We start from the raw sequence: 16,388 nt of genomic DNA, 5'->3' as shown, positions 1-16,388 counted from the left end.
CACAAAACAACAAACAAACTAGGGCAGACAATTTATTTTTCCCATTTATTCCTCAGTTCATTATCAACAAAGGACAGGAAATGTCACTAATCTTTCATATAAAGACACCAATCAACCTTTAACAAAAAGGCATTATTCCATCAAACCAATCATAGTGTAAATAAACTTATAGGGAACAGTTAGAAATGTACCTTTGTACCCAAAACCAGGGGAGTAAAGTCTTTCTGAAGATGATGGAACAAAATATCACTATCACCTTCAATAAATGAGAAGCAGATGCATTCTTGAATTTTGCTGAGAAGTGCTTAATTTAAATAAAAAACAAAAACAAATGAAAAGTGTTGATTTCAATACATCTTTTCCTCTTAATTTCAAGTCAAGCAGCTTTAACATACACTACTATGCAGTTTTGCATATATCAATCAGATATGAATACAGAGCTGGTATTTTTTGAGACTGAAATTATTAACAAAGACGTTTGCTCACATAACTTTATATGAAATATTTCATTTCACTCAGGAGGGCAAAGACTGAAAGTAAACACCATAAATAAAAAAATAAAAAATAAAAAAAAACTTTTAACAAAAGATCACCTACAAGTCTCAAAGGAATGTGCAAAAAACACAAAAAATATGTAAGCCTTCTGAAAATATGGATTTAACAAACAGCAACTGCACATTTAAGATAAATTAAATTACCATTAAAGGAGTCATGAACTGAGAAATTAAATTTCTCTTTTGACATAACACGTCAATGTACTATAAAAATCATCCCGTAAACTCAAAACTTTCTTTTTAGTTTAAAAACAGCTTTTATTGAAACCAAGTTAAGAAACCAAGTTAGTTCTGGAATATGCCACTTTATGACGTAATCATGTGGCTAAGCATCACCTTTGGAGGCGAATATCAACGCCTACTTCTACATCACTGCCTGTTTAGCACCGCCCACTGATACACGCCTGTAGTAGGAGGAGAGGAAATACTAGAGAAACGCAATGACAGCAATACTCCAACAGAACCATACAGATGACATTACAAGTCACGGTGTAATGTAAATTGTGAAAAGTAGTCTTCAAATTGCCTTCCTTGTGATCTAAAACCACATCTAGATCAGACACGAGCGTTGTTGTGTCTTGTCGCGAATCAATTTCTCTTTCATGTCAAAAGCGGCACGAATGCTTGTATGTTAGAAATGGAACTGGACATCAGTTTACTGTCAGAGATTTGTGTCAATCCATGCCACAACCAGTGTAGACAGAATTGCAGATTATAATGGGTTCTGTTGTCTATAGTCGCAATGCGCCGCTTGCTTCCGATGTAAACACCAGATCGCGTCAGTGATGCACTGTTTGTTTGCTTTAATTTGCTACAAATTCATTTTTAAACAAGACCGTATGATACTGGCTTTTCAGAGAGCATGAAAGTAAATGATGATGCAGCACCGAGTCTGACTAGAATGGATCTAACGGTAATGTCACAGCACAGAAGAGGGAGTAAACATGATTTTGCCACTATTGCATTGTCTTGTTCCAGACTGTTTTATTTATACTGGGTATTCATACTTTGTTAACCCAAATGACCCATGTTGTTTTCGGAGTACGTCACAGCAGCTTCCGTTTTTTATTTTAATAAGCAAAACTGTTCACAGCAGTGAGCATTTACTTGCTCATCTTGAATGTGCCCTGCCTATGAAAACAGACATTTCTGCAGAGAGGCTCAAAAGCAGTAAAGGAAATAGTCTATTACTTCTAAATTATGTTTTTCTTTTTTTGATAATGTAAAATCACACTTACATTATAAGTGATCCTCAGAGAAAATGTAATGTTCCTGGATGAAACGTCAATGTTAATGTATGAAGGAGTGTGTCAGTTCGGAGAAAAACAGGAAAAAGACATCTGTGATTTCATGAATGGCAGCATGTACTAAAATGAATGGAGCCAAAGGAACAAACCCCCAAACTTTTGATATTCACTTTAACTCACACTAACATAAACCCATCCTAATGAAAAAAATTATGTCTTTCATTCTAAGCTTGAAAAAATACTTGATGTGCTTTTGGATTATTGAAAACATGCAACACACCCATGTTTTGTTCTACACACACCACCTTCACAGCGTTTGAAAGAACAGGTATATGCAGAGCTTTACATCTTCTGTTACAAAATAGGGACTAGAATCCTGTCTTGCATAATTTTTGTTGAGTTGATGGGATGATCTTGAGATTCACATCTAGTAAGTTAAATCCTACACAGAAGCAGCATCCACAAGTAATGTCAGTCTGGAAGGAAAGAGCACATTGTGCCCATTCAGAGCTTTGTCTTTGTGCGTCCAGTAAGATTAAACCAGAGATAAAGTCTGGAAGCCGTCATGGACTGTGGGGTTATGCCATTTGCTGAGAGTTTATGACACCATGCCACAGGCCAATTCACTTTTAGTACAGTCCAGACTACTAAATAGACTCGATCTGACGTCGAACCTTGTCTGAGGCTTGGCGGTCAAGTGAGCGTTGCCTAGCAACAACCATTATTGCAAAGACAACAGTGAGAGCCAGCATAACACCCTCAAATTTCCAAAAGAGATGCTCCTCCATTTTGGTAGAGCGACAGCTGAATGTAAAACAAAGAGAAAAGAGTGAATTCGATTAGTATATTTTTCTAAATTATTAGCTGGCTGGATTAATAATGTTGTAAGCCAGAAAAACATTTGCTATTTTGCCATCCAAACTGTGAACTTATTATGCATGGAAAGAAGTGGAATTTAAACATGTACTGTAAATGCAGCACGAAACAGACATTTAAGTTGTAGCTATTGGAGAAGCTACTGTGAATCTTATTAAATGTAATAAACTCAAAACAAGATCGCCAAAATTGCATAAATGTATATTGTTGGAGAAATGGCTACTGTCAGCCGAACAGAACAGGACATATATTTTAGGTGGAGAACCACTCACCTCTTGTATTCATCTTTGTTAGACTTAGTGCAGTTGATCTTTTCTACAAATCCTGTTAGGCTGCAGGCTGGTATAGTTTTCTGTAAAAATGCAGTGTGTTTACAAGGCAAGCAGAGTAAACTTTTTAATGAATCCTCAAAAATGAAACCCTCTTCTTCTGGAACAATCGAAATCTTTTGAGCCCTATATTTAGATGCCTTGACTGTACCCATCCAATTCATTATATTCTGCTTAGGAACCTAAGATAATGTGACACTTGAAGACTGGAATAATGGCTGCTGAAAATTCAGCTTTGCATTTACAGGAGTAAATTACATTTTAAAAGATATTAAAATAGAAAATGGCTATGATAATATTTCACAATGCTACTGTTATTAAAAAAACTAAATAAATCTTACTAACCCCAAACTTTTGAACAGTTGTGTGTGTGTGTATAAACACTCACCGATTGCAAGCCTTCACATGCACTGCACTCTTTAGCCACCACAAACTCCTCCAGCTGCCAACATGGTGCTGCCACTGCCTTTGTCACTGCAACTATGAAACAAAAACATAAGGACAGTTACAACTACAGTATGAACTTGATATACTTTAGAAAAACAATCTTGGATGCAATCCTGATTTTTTTTAAATACCTGCTGCCTTCTCGTCACTAAGAAGCGCTGCTCCAAACACTCTAGAGAAAAAAAAGTTTAAACATGAAAAGAATGAACATCATCAAAGCTTTGTTTTGCAGTACTCTGGCATTAGAAGAAAATCACTTGTGGTAAATCTGTAATTTTTCTCACCTAAGGGACACTAAGCCCCAGAATAAAGCATGCAGGGCCAGTATCCGGGGTCTCAGACATGCCATAGGGATCCTACAGTCACTCTCCATCGCTCTGGTGCACATGCGTTTATAAAGTAACACAACTAACGTTCACTGCTGGTTCATAGCACACATTTTCTTCCTGAGATCAGTAAAACATCAAAAGTATCTACAAAGACACATGAGAAAAACAAAATGAAGACCCCGAAAGTCATATAAACACTGAACAAATGAACACGTTTACTTAGCTATTTAAATGGAGGCATTACATTGACTTCTTTTGTTTTTATATACAGATAGTTATAAAAAATTTTTTACCTAAACCCACCCACCCCTACCCCTCAGAGAAAACTTTCTGAATTTTCAAAACTTTGTTTACTTTATTTTTATACCAGTTTTAGAAACGAGGACGTCCCGAAATGGAGTTTTGTCAGGTTTTGATCACTTTTGCGTACAAATGTGTCCCCTATGGTTAAGTAGGTACACACACACAGAGATAGGTGATTTGAAGGTAAATTCTGATCTAGACTGACATAATCTCATTACCTGTGCTGGCTATTTACGTCTTGAATCGAGACAGATACGACGTGTTAAAACAACATCAACAACAATATACAATGTTTCACTCTTCTATGTTTGTAGGGTAACAAAAAAGCCCGAGGAAGAAACGAATGTAAAGCGATTAACGTAAAAAAAATTAAGCTACACTGGAAATATTTAACAAAAACTATCAAACGTTAAAATAAATTAATATTATATTAAATGCCTTTTAAAAACAGTGTTTACATCTCACTGGGTTTTAAGAAACGGTCTTATAACTGAAAAAAAAAACACCTACGTTACCGTTTAACCAACATAAATGTAGTGTTTTATCATGATATAAAAACGAAGAAACAACAACTTCCGCCGCATACAAAGACTTGACTTCGATCTCCCCCGATACAAACAGAAGCTCCACTGCCGAGCTCACGAGTTTCGTAAAGAGAGAAAGCGTAAAGCTCCAACAAAACACGGTCCACATCAGCAAGGAACACGTAACGTTAGTACTTACCCGAAATCACACTATCTCTCCGGACATTCCCACGAGAAGATCTCAGAAACACCTAACGACCAGCGATCGTCGATCACTACACATACACACGCCTGTTAGTTCTGAAAACACCGTATAAACCGTCTTTATTTACACAGATCTCTAGACGAGGGCCTACGTGCCATACTGAAACGGAGAGCGGATTGCGTCACACGCGAACGGGGGTTTTAAATCAGATTTAAAGTGTAGCTATCGCCCTCCAGCGGAGCGGCTCTCCCTGTCATGACCGTACAGCCTCGCAAAATGGGTTTGATTTATTTACATTTCATACAAAGCACTGAATCAAAAGGAGTCTGCAAACAAATTATGTGGGATTTCCTCATAACCACTGAACCTGATTGTTGGGTGTCTTTTTTTTTTGCTTAATTCTTGAATATTGAACATATTGTTTTACAAACCACTTGGTTTGATATGTAGTTTTCTAATGCAGTGACAGTCACCTTTTTTAAAGTGTGGATTATTAGAGAGCTGAAACACTAATTCTACTTCAGTGTTTTCATTGACACAGCTAGATGGGATTTGTGTATGGGTAAACATTGGATTTTATTGTTAATTGAATTTAATTATGTTAAAAACATTAGATTTAGGCTAAATGTGTTATGATTATTATATCTTATACTATAGAATCGACTACAGAGAATGTCATATTGGACTATATTTTGTGCTTGAACTAATTATGATTCAAAAGTTTGGGGAAGTAAGTTTTTTTTTTGGTAAGGAAATTACTTTTATTCAGTAATGGTGAATTACTTATACATTACACACTTCTATTTCTAATTAATACTTTCCTTTTGAAAGTTCAATACTGAATCTACACTATTCTATAAATAGTGCATTTACAGTTGAATGATATCAATATATGGTGAATGGTTATATACAGTTCAGTTGATAAACTGCCCCAGCGTTATTTCTAACAAATCCAGTTGAACTCTGTTGCCCTGCTGACAGTACGTGCTTAAAGATATTGATTTTACTCTCACAAACTCAAACTATCAAAATGTATACAAAGGGGCATTGCATTACTGTTAATTACTTTCAGAGATCTGTTACACCTGTTTTTCATAAACAAAATCTGGATTTATTCATTTTTTACAATCATGTCAGAGTTATACATATACATCAAGTTATCTCTCACATTAGCATTTACCAATCATGTCAATGAGGGGGGAAAAAGTATTACATAGTGCTCAAAAGGTTCAGAGTTCAGTTTAAAGGGACAGAGAAACTACAAAGAGTGTGCTTAGGAAACAAGAAATACTGAAAACAAGTGATTGTTTTCAAATGTAGTCCAGTAGAAACAAATGTTGTGAAAGGAGAATCAGATTTTCCAAAAGCATATATTGGAATTTGTGAAGGTGCGAGAGAAAAGCAAATGTAGAAAATGCTGCTTGAATTGTGTGCTCCAGTTTTGTCCATTAGAATGATGACTGAATGCCACGACAAGTGGCCTAAAGGATCTCTTAGGTCCAGCGTTGTACCGTTAACACATGGTCAGTGTGCTCTAGCTATGTCAGTAAGGCAGAGGAGTGCTATATTCCTTATAATCCCCTCCATGCTGTCCATTACCTGAACTGCATTTCATATAAAGCTGGAACCTGTCCCATAACTGCATGCATAGATATTAATGTTGAGATCATGCATCAATGCTCATCTCAATCACATGGATTAATCTCAGTTCTCCCAGTTTACTTCTTCAGAAGTAGTGGCGAGTCTGTACATGGCTAAGGGTTAAGGTCACGTGTGAGACAGTGAGAATATTTTGTGTTCCCAAATAATTAGACCAGAAGAATATTTTTTTGGTAAGTATTCCCTCTTGCTGGATGGATCTCTGGCCTATTGATTAAGGATGATGAATGTAGCAAAAAAAGGCATTCATTGTGAGGTCATATCCTGGTGAAAGATCTCAGTCTTAAAGGGATAGTTCACCCAAAATGACAATTCTGTCAACATTTACTCATGCTATTTCAAATGTGTGTGGGTTAAATAGATCTTATAGCACCATATAAATTTTTTTACAGGAATGAAAATGAGGCTGTGAGGATAGAAGTAGCGTATTTTCATCAGTGTACTGTTGTTTAACAACATACTGACTGTTCAACTATAAATTGTCTTTCTGAGAAAAAAAAAAAAAACCTTTCAGTAGACAAAAACACCATAAAATTTTTAAAAGGTTGTGAGTTTGTGAAAATTACATGATCTATGATCACTGTAAAGACTGCAACTCTGTTCCTTACAGTCTCGTTTTCAACCGTGTTAAATTCAATATGGCGTCTAACCTGATTAAGGTCTGTAGAGTCAGATTTGCTGTTTTGGTCCTCATATCGACATTGTATGGGCCACAGAAACATTTTCCAAAGATGAAAGAAAATGGACCATTTTCACAGACTGTGATGACACATTTCCACAGCTATTATTGTAAATCTAGCAGTGCTTTTTATGTTTTCATTAAAACAATTTTTTTTGAGTGTTGTACATCACTTTTCTTTGTTTTATAACCTTGACATTAAATTACTGAAAACTGGCTAACTGCTGTGTGAGTGTTTCTAATACAATGGCTAAGATATCCTTCTCTCTTTTTGCCCAGCGTTTTTAAACTCTTAATATATATATATATATATATATATATATATATATATATATATATATATATATATATATATATATATATATATATATATATATATATATATATTTTTTTTTTTTTTTTTTATTTTTTTTTTTGGAAAGTCATAGAAACACTATAATGGATTTTTTTTCTTCTGCTATTAGGGGAAATGGGAACGCAAAAAACTATGAAAACTATGAAGACTTTAGAGACGCATTTGAGAATACTGCACGGTATAAACATTTAAATAAAAAAGGAAAAGGAAAATGTTTTAATAATTGTCCAGTAATTTTACAGACATTTGAATTAATTAAGTGCAAAATGTTAAATATGGATAAAACACCTGTATAAAATAAATATGGAAAATTCCTAGTAAATTACATTGTTTTTATATATATATATATATATATATATATATATATATATATATATATATATAGTTTATTTATTTATTTTTTATTTACACAATTTCTTGTACAGTGTAGAAATGTGAAAAGGGTCCATTATACAGGTTTGGAATTATATAAATCACAATTTTTTGAGTGAAATAAATCTTAACTAAATGCAGGTTTTTTGGGGGGGGAGAAGATACAGTCTACTTTTGACCCTTTTATTTGTTTGCAGTTAAACTGATGCACATGCTGAATGAGGAGATGGGCTGCAAGGCAGAAAGGCTGAGGATCAAAGAGAAGGGTATATTAACAGCCTCTATAACTAACCCCACTAAATTAAAACAAACTTGCCTGGACTATTCAAACTATATACATGCATTTTAATGCTGGCTATTATTTATCTGAATATTTTTTTTTTTTTTTGCACAGTGGGCTTCTGAGCAATGGTACAGTGGCAGGGTGCTATCGCAGAAGAGAAGGACCCAATAAGCCAAATAGACTCTGCGATGTGTGGAAGGAAACCTGAGGGTCTAACATTTGGAAGTTCCTTCCTTCCTGAAGTCTCAAGAAGAACCATGCAAGATCAAAATGACAGGAGATGATGCTTTGGTGGAAACATGTTCTGTCAGTCCATCATGCTGTTCTTTACAGCAATCTGTGATGCCATTTTCATAGAGGGACATGGTAGTGATAAATAAAGGAAAAGTACTTGATGCAGTACATTCATTAGAAGCTCAACGACTTCTTGTGGCACAAGGAGTCTATTGCATCAGGCCAAAGTGTAAGGTCAAGGCCGAGAAGGAGAGTCCAAAAATCTAATTCAGTTCACAGTGCCCTGACTTCTTAGAAAAAAATTACAGACAGAAAAATAGAATTGCTCTTGGGGCCTATTGATTATCAAAAATTCAATAAAAGCAAGAAACGATATTGGCACAAAGACCTCCGGAAAGAATTACCATCAAGCAGTCAAGAGATTCTTCCCATCATATTTTGGAAGACCACTTCAGATAAGACTCTGACATGTACTGAAAGAAGTCCAAATGTTCAACAAAACTTCAATAATATATTCATCCATGTGAGAATATTTCTCTAAAACTTTCCTGAATCAGTTCAAATAAAATAAAAAGAAGAAAGACTGTTACTACAGGCATGTAAAAAAACAGATATTGTGAAACATCAGGGCATAGTCTGCAAGGAAAAGTCTGGAAGTTTGACAAGAAGCCACCATCCTCTATGCAAAGGATGAACCCATGCAAGGAAACAGCAGTTGTTTAGAGGAACTGTGCTAGGTTAGTTTAGGGAGGTATTTAGCCGTTGGATGAGTGGCCCTGATGCTACAGTCAGAGTGGGACTGGTGCCAGGTGTTTCTGGGGGTCATTCCATGTTACCACTGTCTGAGTGGGAGATATTAAGGGTGTTTGCAGAGGGGAACAGGTCGTGTTGATCAGTGGGACTGTGGTAGTCAGAGGTCAAGTCAGGTTCCAGCAGGGATGACAGAGTGAAGTGGGATGAGCCCTTTTTCAGGCACTGGGTGTAGAAGTTCAAGAGCAGGTCCAGCTTGTTTTCGATTGATTGCACCTGAGAAGGAAAAGAAATACAATGTAGTCCAATTACAAGGTCCAGTGCTATTTTATGATGATCTGACAATGTTCAGGAAATTAGTTTGGACTATTATTGAATATCAGCAGTTTTCAAAACCACAACTTTATAACGTGAAACCCAATGGGCTGCACTATAGACACGATAGATGATGAATATCTAGCTTTGCCATCACAGGAATTAATTACATCATTATATATATATATATATATATATATATATATATATATATATATATATATATATATATATATATATATATATATATATATATATATATATATATATTTAAATAGAAAACAGTTATTTTATTTTTATAACATTTCTAAATATTATTGTGTTTTACTGTATTTTTGATCAAATAAATGCAGACACCTTTCAAAAACAAATTTTAATTATTCCACAAATCTACATGGGCAGATAGATATTAATATTCATAGCTAACCTGCTTTTCCACTTTCACCACACGTCCCATCATGCTTAATTCATCCATCTGTTCCAGTTCAGGAGGAGTTTTCTCCCCTTTTTCAGGCCTCACTTTTTTATCTGATGGAATAGCACCACGGCCAATGATCTGATCCACCCTGTAAATACATTTTTTTTTAATTAAATGGGACTTATTTGGAAATGATTTTGTGTTAGGAGTAAAAGCTAACTATATGAATGTTGGCTTATCTGTATTTTATTTTGACTGATCAAACCTTGTCTGCAGGCTTTTGATTCTGCCCAGCATATCGAGGTGTCCTGCTGAGTACTGCTCAATCACATCTTTTACATCATATGGTCGCAGGGTTTCTTTAAATTTCCTCTTGGCCACAAGGAATTTAAGGATCCTACATTCACATGAGACACGAAAGCACATTAGATTGACCTGGAATGTAGGCTGAATGACGTAGAAGCCTCCATGGCATTACAGGAAGAGATAAAACAGGAATACTGCAAACAGCTGTGAAACGAGTCTTAAGATTAATATGTGTAAAAAGATTAATTACAGAAAGAGGCCTTATCAATTTCATGAGTGCCTCATATAAACAGTCAGCGCAGAGAGAAAGAACACATCCCCCACCTCACAGCTGGTAATTATTCAGATGATGACATCTCTTTACACTGAGGGAGAAATAGATTTTTGTCTAAGGCAATCAAGACAATTATTTAGAAAATTAAGAAAAAAAGAAAAAACAATTTTTTTCAAATCATGTAATTTTTCACCTAATTTTCACTTTTACTTTGTCCTATTAAACTAATATCTTAAAGGTGCTGTAGGCAACTTTCGTAAATTTTTTTTTTTTTTACTTATTTATTAAACCTGTCATTATATCCTGACAGAAGAATATGAGACATGAGATAATCTGTGAAAAAAATCAAGCTCCTCTGGCTCCTCCCAGTGGTCCTATTGCCATTTGCAGAAACTCCATGGCTCCCGGTAAAAAATAACCAATCAGAGCTGCGGTCCGTAACTTTGTTTGTGTTCAAAATGTAGAAAAATGTATATAATAAGCGAGTACACCATGAATCCATTTTCCAAACCGTGTTTTTGGCTTGTCCTGAATCACTAGGGTGCACCTATAATAAGTGTTTATATTTGGACTAATTTAGTTTGCTTCGGGGATACCGCGGCGGAGTAACCCAGTACCTTTGTTATTCTTCATAGACATAAACGGAGAGAAGTAGCTCCGGCTACAATGTTCTTCCGCAAGACGCAAGCAGTTCTGTTTATTAACCGCTAGAGCGTCAAAAGTTCCCTACCGCAGCTTTAACTACTACACTAAAACTGATATCTTAAAAATGGCAGGTTTAAAATAAAATAAATGGTTTAGTATGAACACAAATTTTCATAGTTCATAATTTAATTTCCGGTTTACAATTTTAAAAAGGGTGTTGCCTAACTGATACATAGGGTCCAAATTGTCAGCAGTGTGTAATGCAAATATAAATAATTTAATATTTTCCTCTAAAAGTTATTTTTAAGGAATTCCTCATATTTCACAGTAACTTTGTAGTGTATATTATTGTGATTGGATGGATAATTCGGTGAATCTCTGAGATTGTTTTCTAGGCAAAAGCATCTGAAAATGTACTAGACATTCCTGTATGCATGCAAGCATGAGCAGAGACGCCCTTGACTGCCACAGTGCTTCATCTTTCTCCAAAATAGTTTTTCCCCCAGCTGTTAGTCAGACACAGGTTAGCCATCTTTAATGCAGCCATGATCCCTCTTATTATTGTCACAGTGCACTATTAAGACCTGCTGGCTCAACAGAAAACATGGACAAATTGATCTACTCAAAGTGTCATACTCACTGTGTTAATCCATCAAAGTAAAGAGGATATCCTGTCTTTACCAGGTATTTTAACTTGGGATAAGCTTCAGTTACAGAGAGCATCTGTTCTCAGAACACAAGCAGGACAACTGTCTTCCTCATCCTCTAGATTCATTAGCAGTCAGCAGTGAGGGAAACTAGTGCTGGTTCTTTCTACCTTTTTTAAAGAGTAATTGAATCGCAGAAACAGCTTGCGTATGCAACAGCAAATGTTGAGCTGTGCATCTCTTCCCGAGTGATGGTGCAGTTTCAGTCGGATTTCAGAAGTAGTCCACAGCTGGTCCACAGCACACGTCAACTTCCTCCTCAGAACAAACACGTTTCTTGATGACTCTAGGGTTTAGGCTTTTTGCGGTCTGTATATATATATTTTTTATCATCTAATTTTGCAGGTAGCTGCATATTTGCCTGGGCGGGTCTCAGGTAAGGATAAAAGAGAGTGCAAGGAAAAAGAGGAAGGTGAGCAGGAAAGGAAAAAAGTAATCCCATTTATTTCCATCCTCCAAGGGTTTCCTTAAAATGCTGACTCACTCACTTGATGGCAATGCAATGTATGGGTGTATCATTATATGGTCAGCTTTAGAATACCCCAGTCCACAGAAGCATTTGAGATGGACTCTCTAAGATTAACTGCATTAACAAATATTTATTGCTTTAGAAACTGTGCAGAAAGTAAAATTGTGCAGCAGAACACTGATAAACTGTGGGCCTTCCCCCAAAGTGAAACCTCAGCATTGTGGTGATGCTAAAATTGGCCTGTTCCTTGAAGACATCAATCTTATCGAGGGCTCCTATGTAAAACAGATAACAGGAAATGATGCACCTGTGAGTATGTACACACCTGGAGCTCTGCTTTGAGAATCTGTTTGGACATTGGGACCTAATCACCCATGATATGCGCAGGATGAAAGACTAGAAGATAAGATTGTTCTCAGAAAGTGTGGCATTCACAGATGCGGTTTGTGCAAGGTAGGACAAATTGTACACAAAATCTATTTAAATTGTATTACTATTATTATTATACAAGAGGACAAAGTAGAAATTCTCAAATTTTAACACAATTAAAAATGCATTACAGGAGGGAGTGTTGATGATTTTCTCATTCAATATAATTGCAATTTCCTTTTCATGCTGACTTTAAAAAAATCAAAAAAAAAAAATTTGTGAAAAATTAAGGTAAATGCAATATTTCAATACTTAAAAAAAAAATAAACAGACAAAAAGTTTGAAGCTATTTGCATTTTCAATTTTTTGCGTTTTTTATTTCTTTTAATTTTTTTATTAATTTATTCATGGACAACAATGTCTCCCTAACTGAAGAATTACCCATACGCATCCTGTACTCACTGAACAAGGTGCTTGTGCTGCACTGACCAATCAGAGAGAGGATACTCGCTTCTCAGCAAGAACTTCACAATATTTTTAGAACATCTTCTATTATGTTCTGCTTGTTTAAGCAAGAAGTAGGAACCACAACTGAAGGTTGCCATGCCCTCTATGAGTCTAACTCCGCTTTGTCTCCATAATGCTCAACTGATGTACTTGCACCATGAAAAGGTTATGGCTGATGGGAGCAGATTCTATACTAAGGTCCCTTTTGCAAAAGACCAACTGTTCATCCAAACTAAATGGCATGCATGGTGACATTATCTGAGAATCCTTGGTCATTAAGTGAAATATAGGATTCTGTAGAGCTCTGTAGTGGTGTATTTAACCCCTGACTCACCTAACAGCTCGAATTAGGGTTTTCACTGCTGGAATCACATCATCCATGGCGACATCACAGTAAGATTTGTCCTCTGTGTGCTCTTCTCCGACTCCCTCAACTATGAGAGATCAGTCCGTAATGAGACGAGCAAAATATACACTTCCATTCAAAAGTTTGGATACAGCAAGATTTTTTTAATATTCTATTTAGCAAGGAACCAAATAAATGCTGTTCTTCTGAAAATTCTATTAATTAAAAAATCCTGAAAAAAGGTTAAAAATATAGTACAACTGTTTTAAACATTGATAAGATTAAGAAATGAAAACTTAACAGGATCGTGTGATACCGAAGACTGGAGCAATGGCTGCTAAAAAAATCAGCTTTCCAATAATTTTCAAAATATTACTGTTTTTACTGTATTTTGATCAAACAAATGCAGACTTGTAATTAGAGACTTCTTAAAAAAACACTGAAAAATCTTCCCAACCTTGAACTTTTGAACAGTAGTTAATATTTCTAAATATATATCTGTATGAAGGTAAACATATGGTCAGAAATAGCTACCATCTGCAGCTGGACGTGGTTTTAGGCGGAGAGAAGTACGGAATCGAGTCCGATCATTGAAGCTCCAGCTTTTCTGGACCTTGCCGGGGCTGGTGGCTTCTGGAATGTTCTCCGTGCTGGGAGAGCGCCGCACATTACCTGGGGGCAAAGGAGAAGCCTTGCTCCGGATAGCCTGAGAGGAGCGTGAATTGTTCATCCTAATTCGATCACGGAAGCCAATCTTCCCACTGGCAAGAAAGTTAGAGGAATGACAAGGAACATGTTCCATAATGTAAAAAAAAACTTTTCAGAGACTATGTTTGCTTATGTAAGAATACATTTCAACGAAGACAAACAGACAAAAGGGTTAGAAAACAGACATTGATCTAAAACAGGTGATCAGTCTAATTTACATGGTTACTTTGACATCACATAGAAGGAAAATGGTTAATCAGAGACATATGTTGCCCTGTGTGAGCGTCATATAATTTCATGGTTAACATGAAAGAGAAGTCCTTGTCTTCCGTTTAAGAAAATATCATAATATTTAAATATTGTTGGAACAGATTGTGCTAACTGGAAAACACTGCAAAATAAAAATATTATTCATCAGTATTATTGTCTTTATTTTCTTTAAAAAATAATTAACAGCCCATGGCCTTTTTCTTACTCCATTTACAAGACAAAATATATGATTTTTGCAGTGTATCACTTTCAATAAAATGAATTATAACACTAGCTTCCATCTTCCACTGAATAAACATTTAGAATGCATGAAAATGATTTTACTGTACATACAGTCCTATGTATTATTATTTGAATAGTTAAGAAAGCATAGCAGATATTGAGATTAATGTCTTGAGATGAATGAGGTGTGATGTGATCAAAAGGAGTAACAGTAGAAATGCACAAGCACTCTTTGAATCCATGGAACCAAGCACAAACATGCTGAGGAAGGTATTTCTAGCAGAAACATTTTGTTTAATCAAGCTAAACCCATAACTTTATAAAAAATAATGACATTCAAAAAAATATTTAATAACTGATGAAAACATGCTAGAAAGTAACATTTTATACAGTCCTAGTCATCCTTTGAGCTTTTCAAACGGCGCTTAAAGTTCACCCCAAAATGAAAATGAAAATTCTGTCATTAATTACTCACTCTTGACAAATCGTTTGTCTTCGGAACACAGATTAAGATGTTTTGGATAAAATCCGAGAGCTTTCTAATGCAACAGGCACGTTCAAGGCCCAGAAAGATTATAAGGACATCATAAAAATAGCCTATGTGATGTATGTTTACATGAGTACCACGACGCATGCGAGTGGTGCAGCTGAAACAGGAGCTGGTGTTCTGATGTAGAACCCAGAGGTGCCTTGTTTACAAGCAGAAGTTGACCGCTGTACATAAAACAGTTTTCGTAAACATGTCTGAAGATGACTTGCATGTTTTGCCCAGTCTATGCCAGAACATCAGCTCCTGCGTCAGTAGCATCACACGCATTCATCTTAGCACTCTTGTGAATGCGTGTCAAAGACTGACAAAAAAGAGAATAAATTGTTGAATAAAGTAATTATATTTGTTTTCTTCGTGCTCAAAAGGTATTCTCATAGCTTCATAAAATTACGGATGAACCACTGATGTCACATCCACTATTTTACAATGTCCTTCCTACCTTTCTGGGCCTTGAACGTGTCAGTTGCACTACATGTCAGAAAGCTCTCGGATTTCATCAGAAATATCTTAATTTGTGTGAAGATGAACAAAGGTCTTATGGGTTTGGAACAACATGAGGGTGAGTAATTAATGACAGAGTTTTCATTTTTGGGTGAATTTACCTTTTAACCCCTGCATATTGTCATTCTAAACCCGCATTTAACATTCCACACTTGAAATTTCGAAGCAGTGTCAGCACCTCTTTAACCCGTATGAAACCCTGCTCTGGAGCAGGCTTATCACCCTATTTACATTGTGGTGTTAAAGGTGTATGGTGTGAATCGTTTCTGTGTTAAAATGTTATGATGTTATCGCATTTCTCATGTTTACATGCTTTGGACAGTAACGAAAACATTGCATGTTGAATAAAGAGTTGTATCAGAATTTATGGGGAAAATGTCAAATGGTGACGAAATACCTTGGTGGAAAACACATGAATTTGGAGTGAACAAAAGACTATTCTATTCTTAGGCCAAAAGGTGCATTGATAGTAGTCTGCCTATTAAAAGTGCACAATTCCAGAGCATTTATGAAAACAGGTCACGTGCTGCGTTGATTTTATTCATGACAGTGACTCCTCAAATAAGAATGTTAAGCCCGGGTTTAGGAATGTACAATGTGAAACCTCCCAGGATTAATTGTTAACCCTAGGTAAA

At 35.8% G+C, this 16,388-nt stretch overlaps 2 protein-coding genes across 3 annotated transcripts in view; both read right to left on the bottom strand.

Moving 5' to 3' along the window:
* Positions 1-19: 19 nt before the first annotated feature.
* On the bottom strand, positions 20-5,003 carry LOC127935706 (protein JTB). 2 transcript variants are annotated; one of them, XM_052533804.1, is made up of 6 exons: positions 4,809-5,003; positions 3,738-3,926; positions 3,585-3,625; positions 3,395-3,486; positions 2,950-3,029; positions 20-2,605 (listed from the first exon to the last, which is right to left on the bottom strand). In XM_052533804.1, exons 2-6 carry the CDS (start codon positions 3,839-3,841, stop codon positions 2,449-2,451), a joined length of 474 nt encoding a protein of 157 aa, XP_052389764.1. In that variant the 5' UTR covers positions 3,842-3,926; positions 4,809-5,003; the 3' UTR covers positions 20-2,448. The 2 variants fall into 2 exon arrangements, with proteins under 2 accessions (XP_052389764.1, XP_052389765.1); XM_052533805.1 differs by having other exon boundaries at positions 3,738-3,830; positions 4,809-5,002.
* Positions 5,004-8,210: 3,207 nt separating this feature from the next.
* LOC127934939 (potassium voltage-gated channel subfamily KQT member 4) overlaps positions 8,211-16,388 on the bottom strand; it is a 36,034-nt gene continuing 27,856 nt past the window's right edge. The window contains exons 10-14 of the mRNA XM_052532519.1: positions 14,037-14,263; positions 13,491-13,590; positions 10,145-10,276; positions 9,889-10,027; positions 8,211-9,422 (exon numbers count right to left, since the gene is read on the bottom strand). Coding sequence (XP_052388479.1) covers positions 9,219-9,422; positions 9,889-10,027; positions 10,145-10,276; positions 13,491-13,590; positions 14,037-14,263 — 802 coding nt within the window. The 3' untranslated portion in view covers positions 8,211-9,218. The remainder of the gene's footprint in view (positions 9,423-9,888; positions 10,028-10,144; positions 10,277-13,490; positions 13,591-14,036; positions 14,264-16,388) is intronic.

This window comes from Carassius gibelio, chromosome A19 (assembly GCF_023724105.1).
Source record: "Carassius gibelio isolate Cgi1373 ecotype wild population from Czech Republic chromosome A19, carGib1.2-hapl.c, whole genome shotgun sequence".
Classification (NCBI taxonomy): Eukaryota; Metazoa; Chordata; class Actinopteri; order Cypriniformes; family Cyprinidae; genus Carassius; species Carassius gibelio.
The sequence above is the reverse complement of the archived record's forward strand: the minus strand, read 5'-3'. Positions and strand labels throughout refer to the sequence as shown.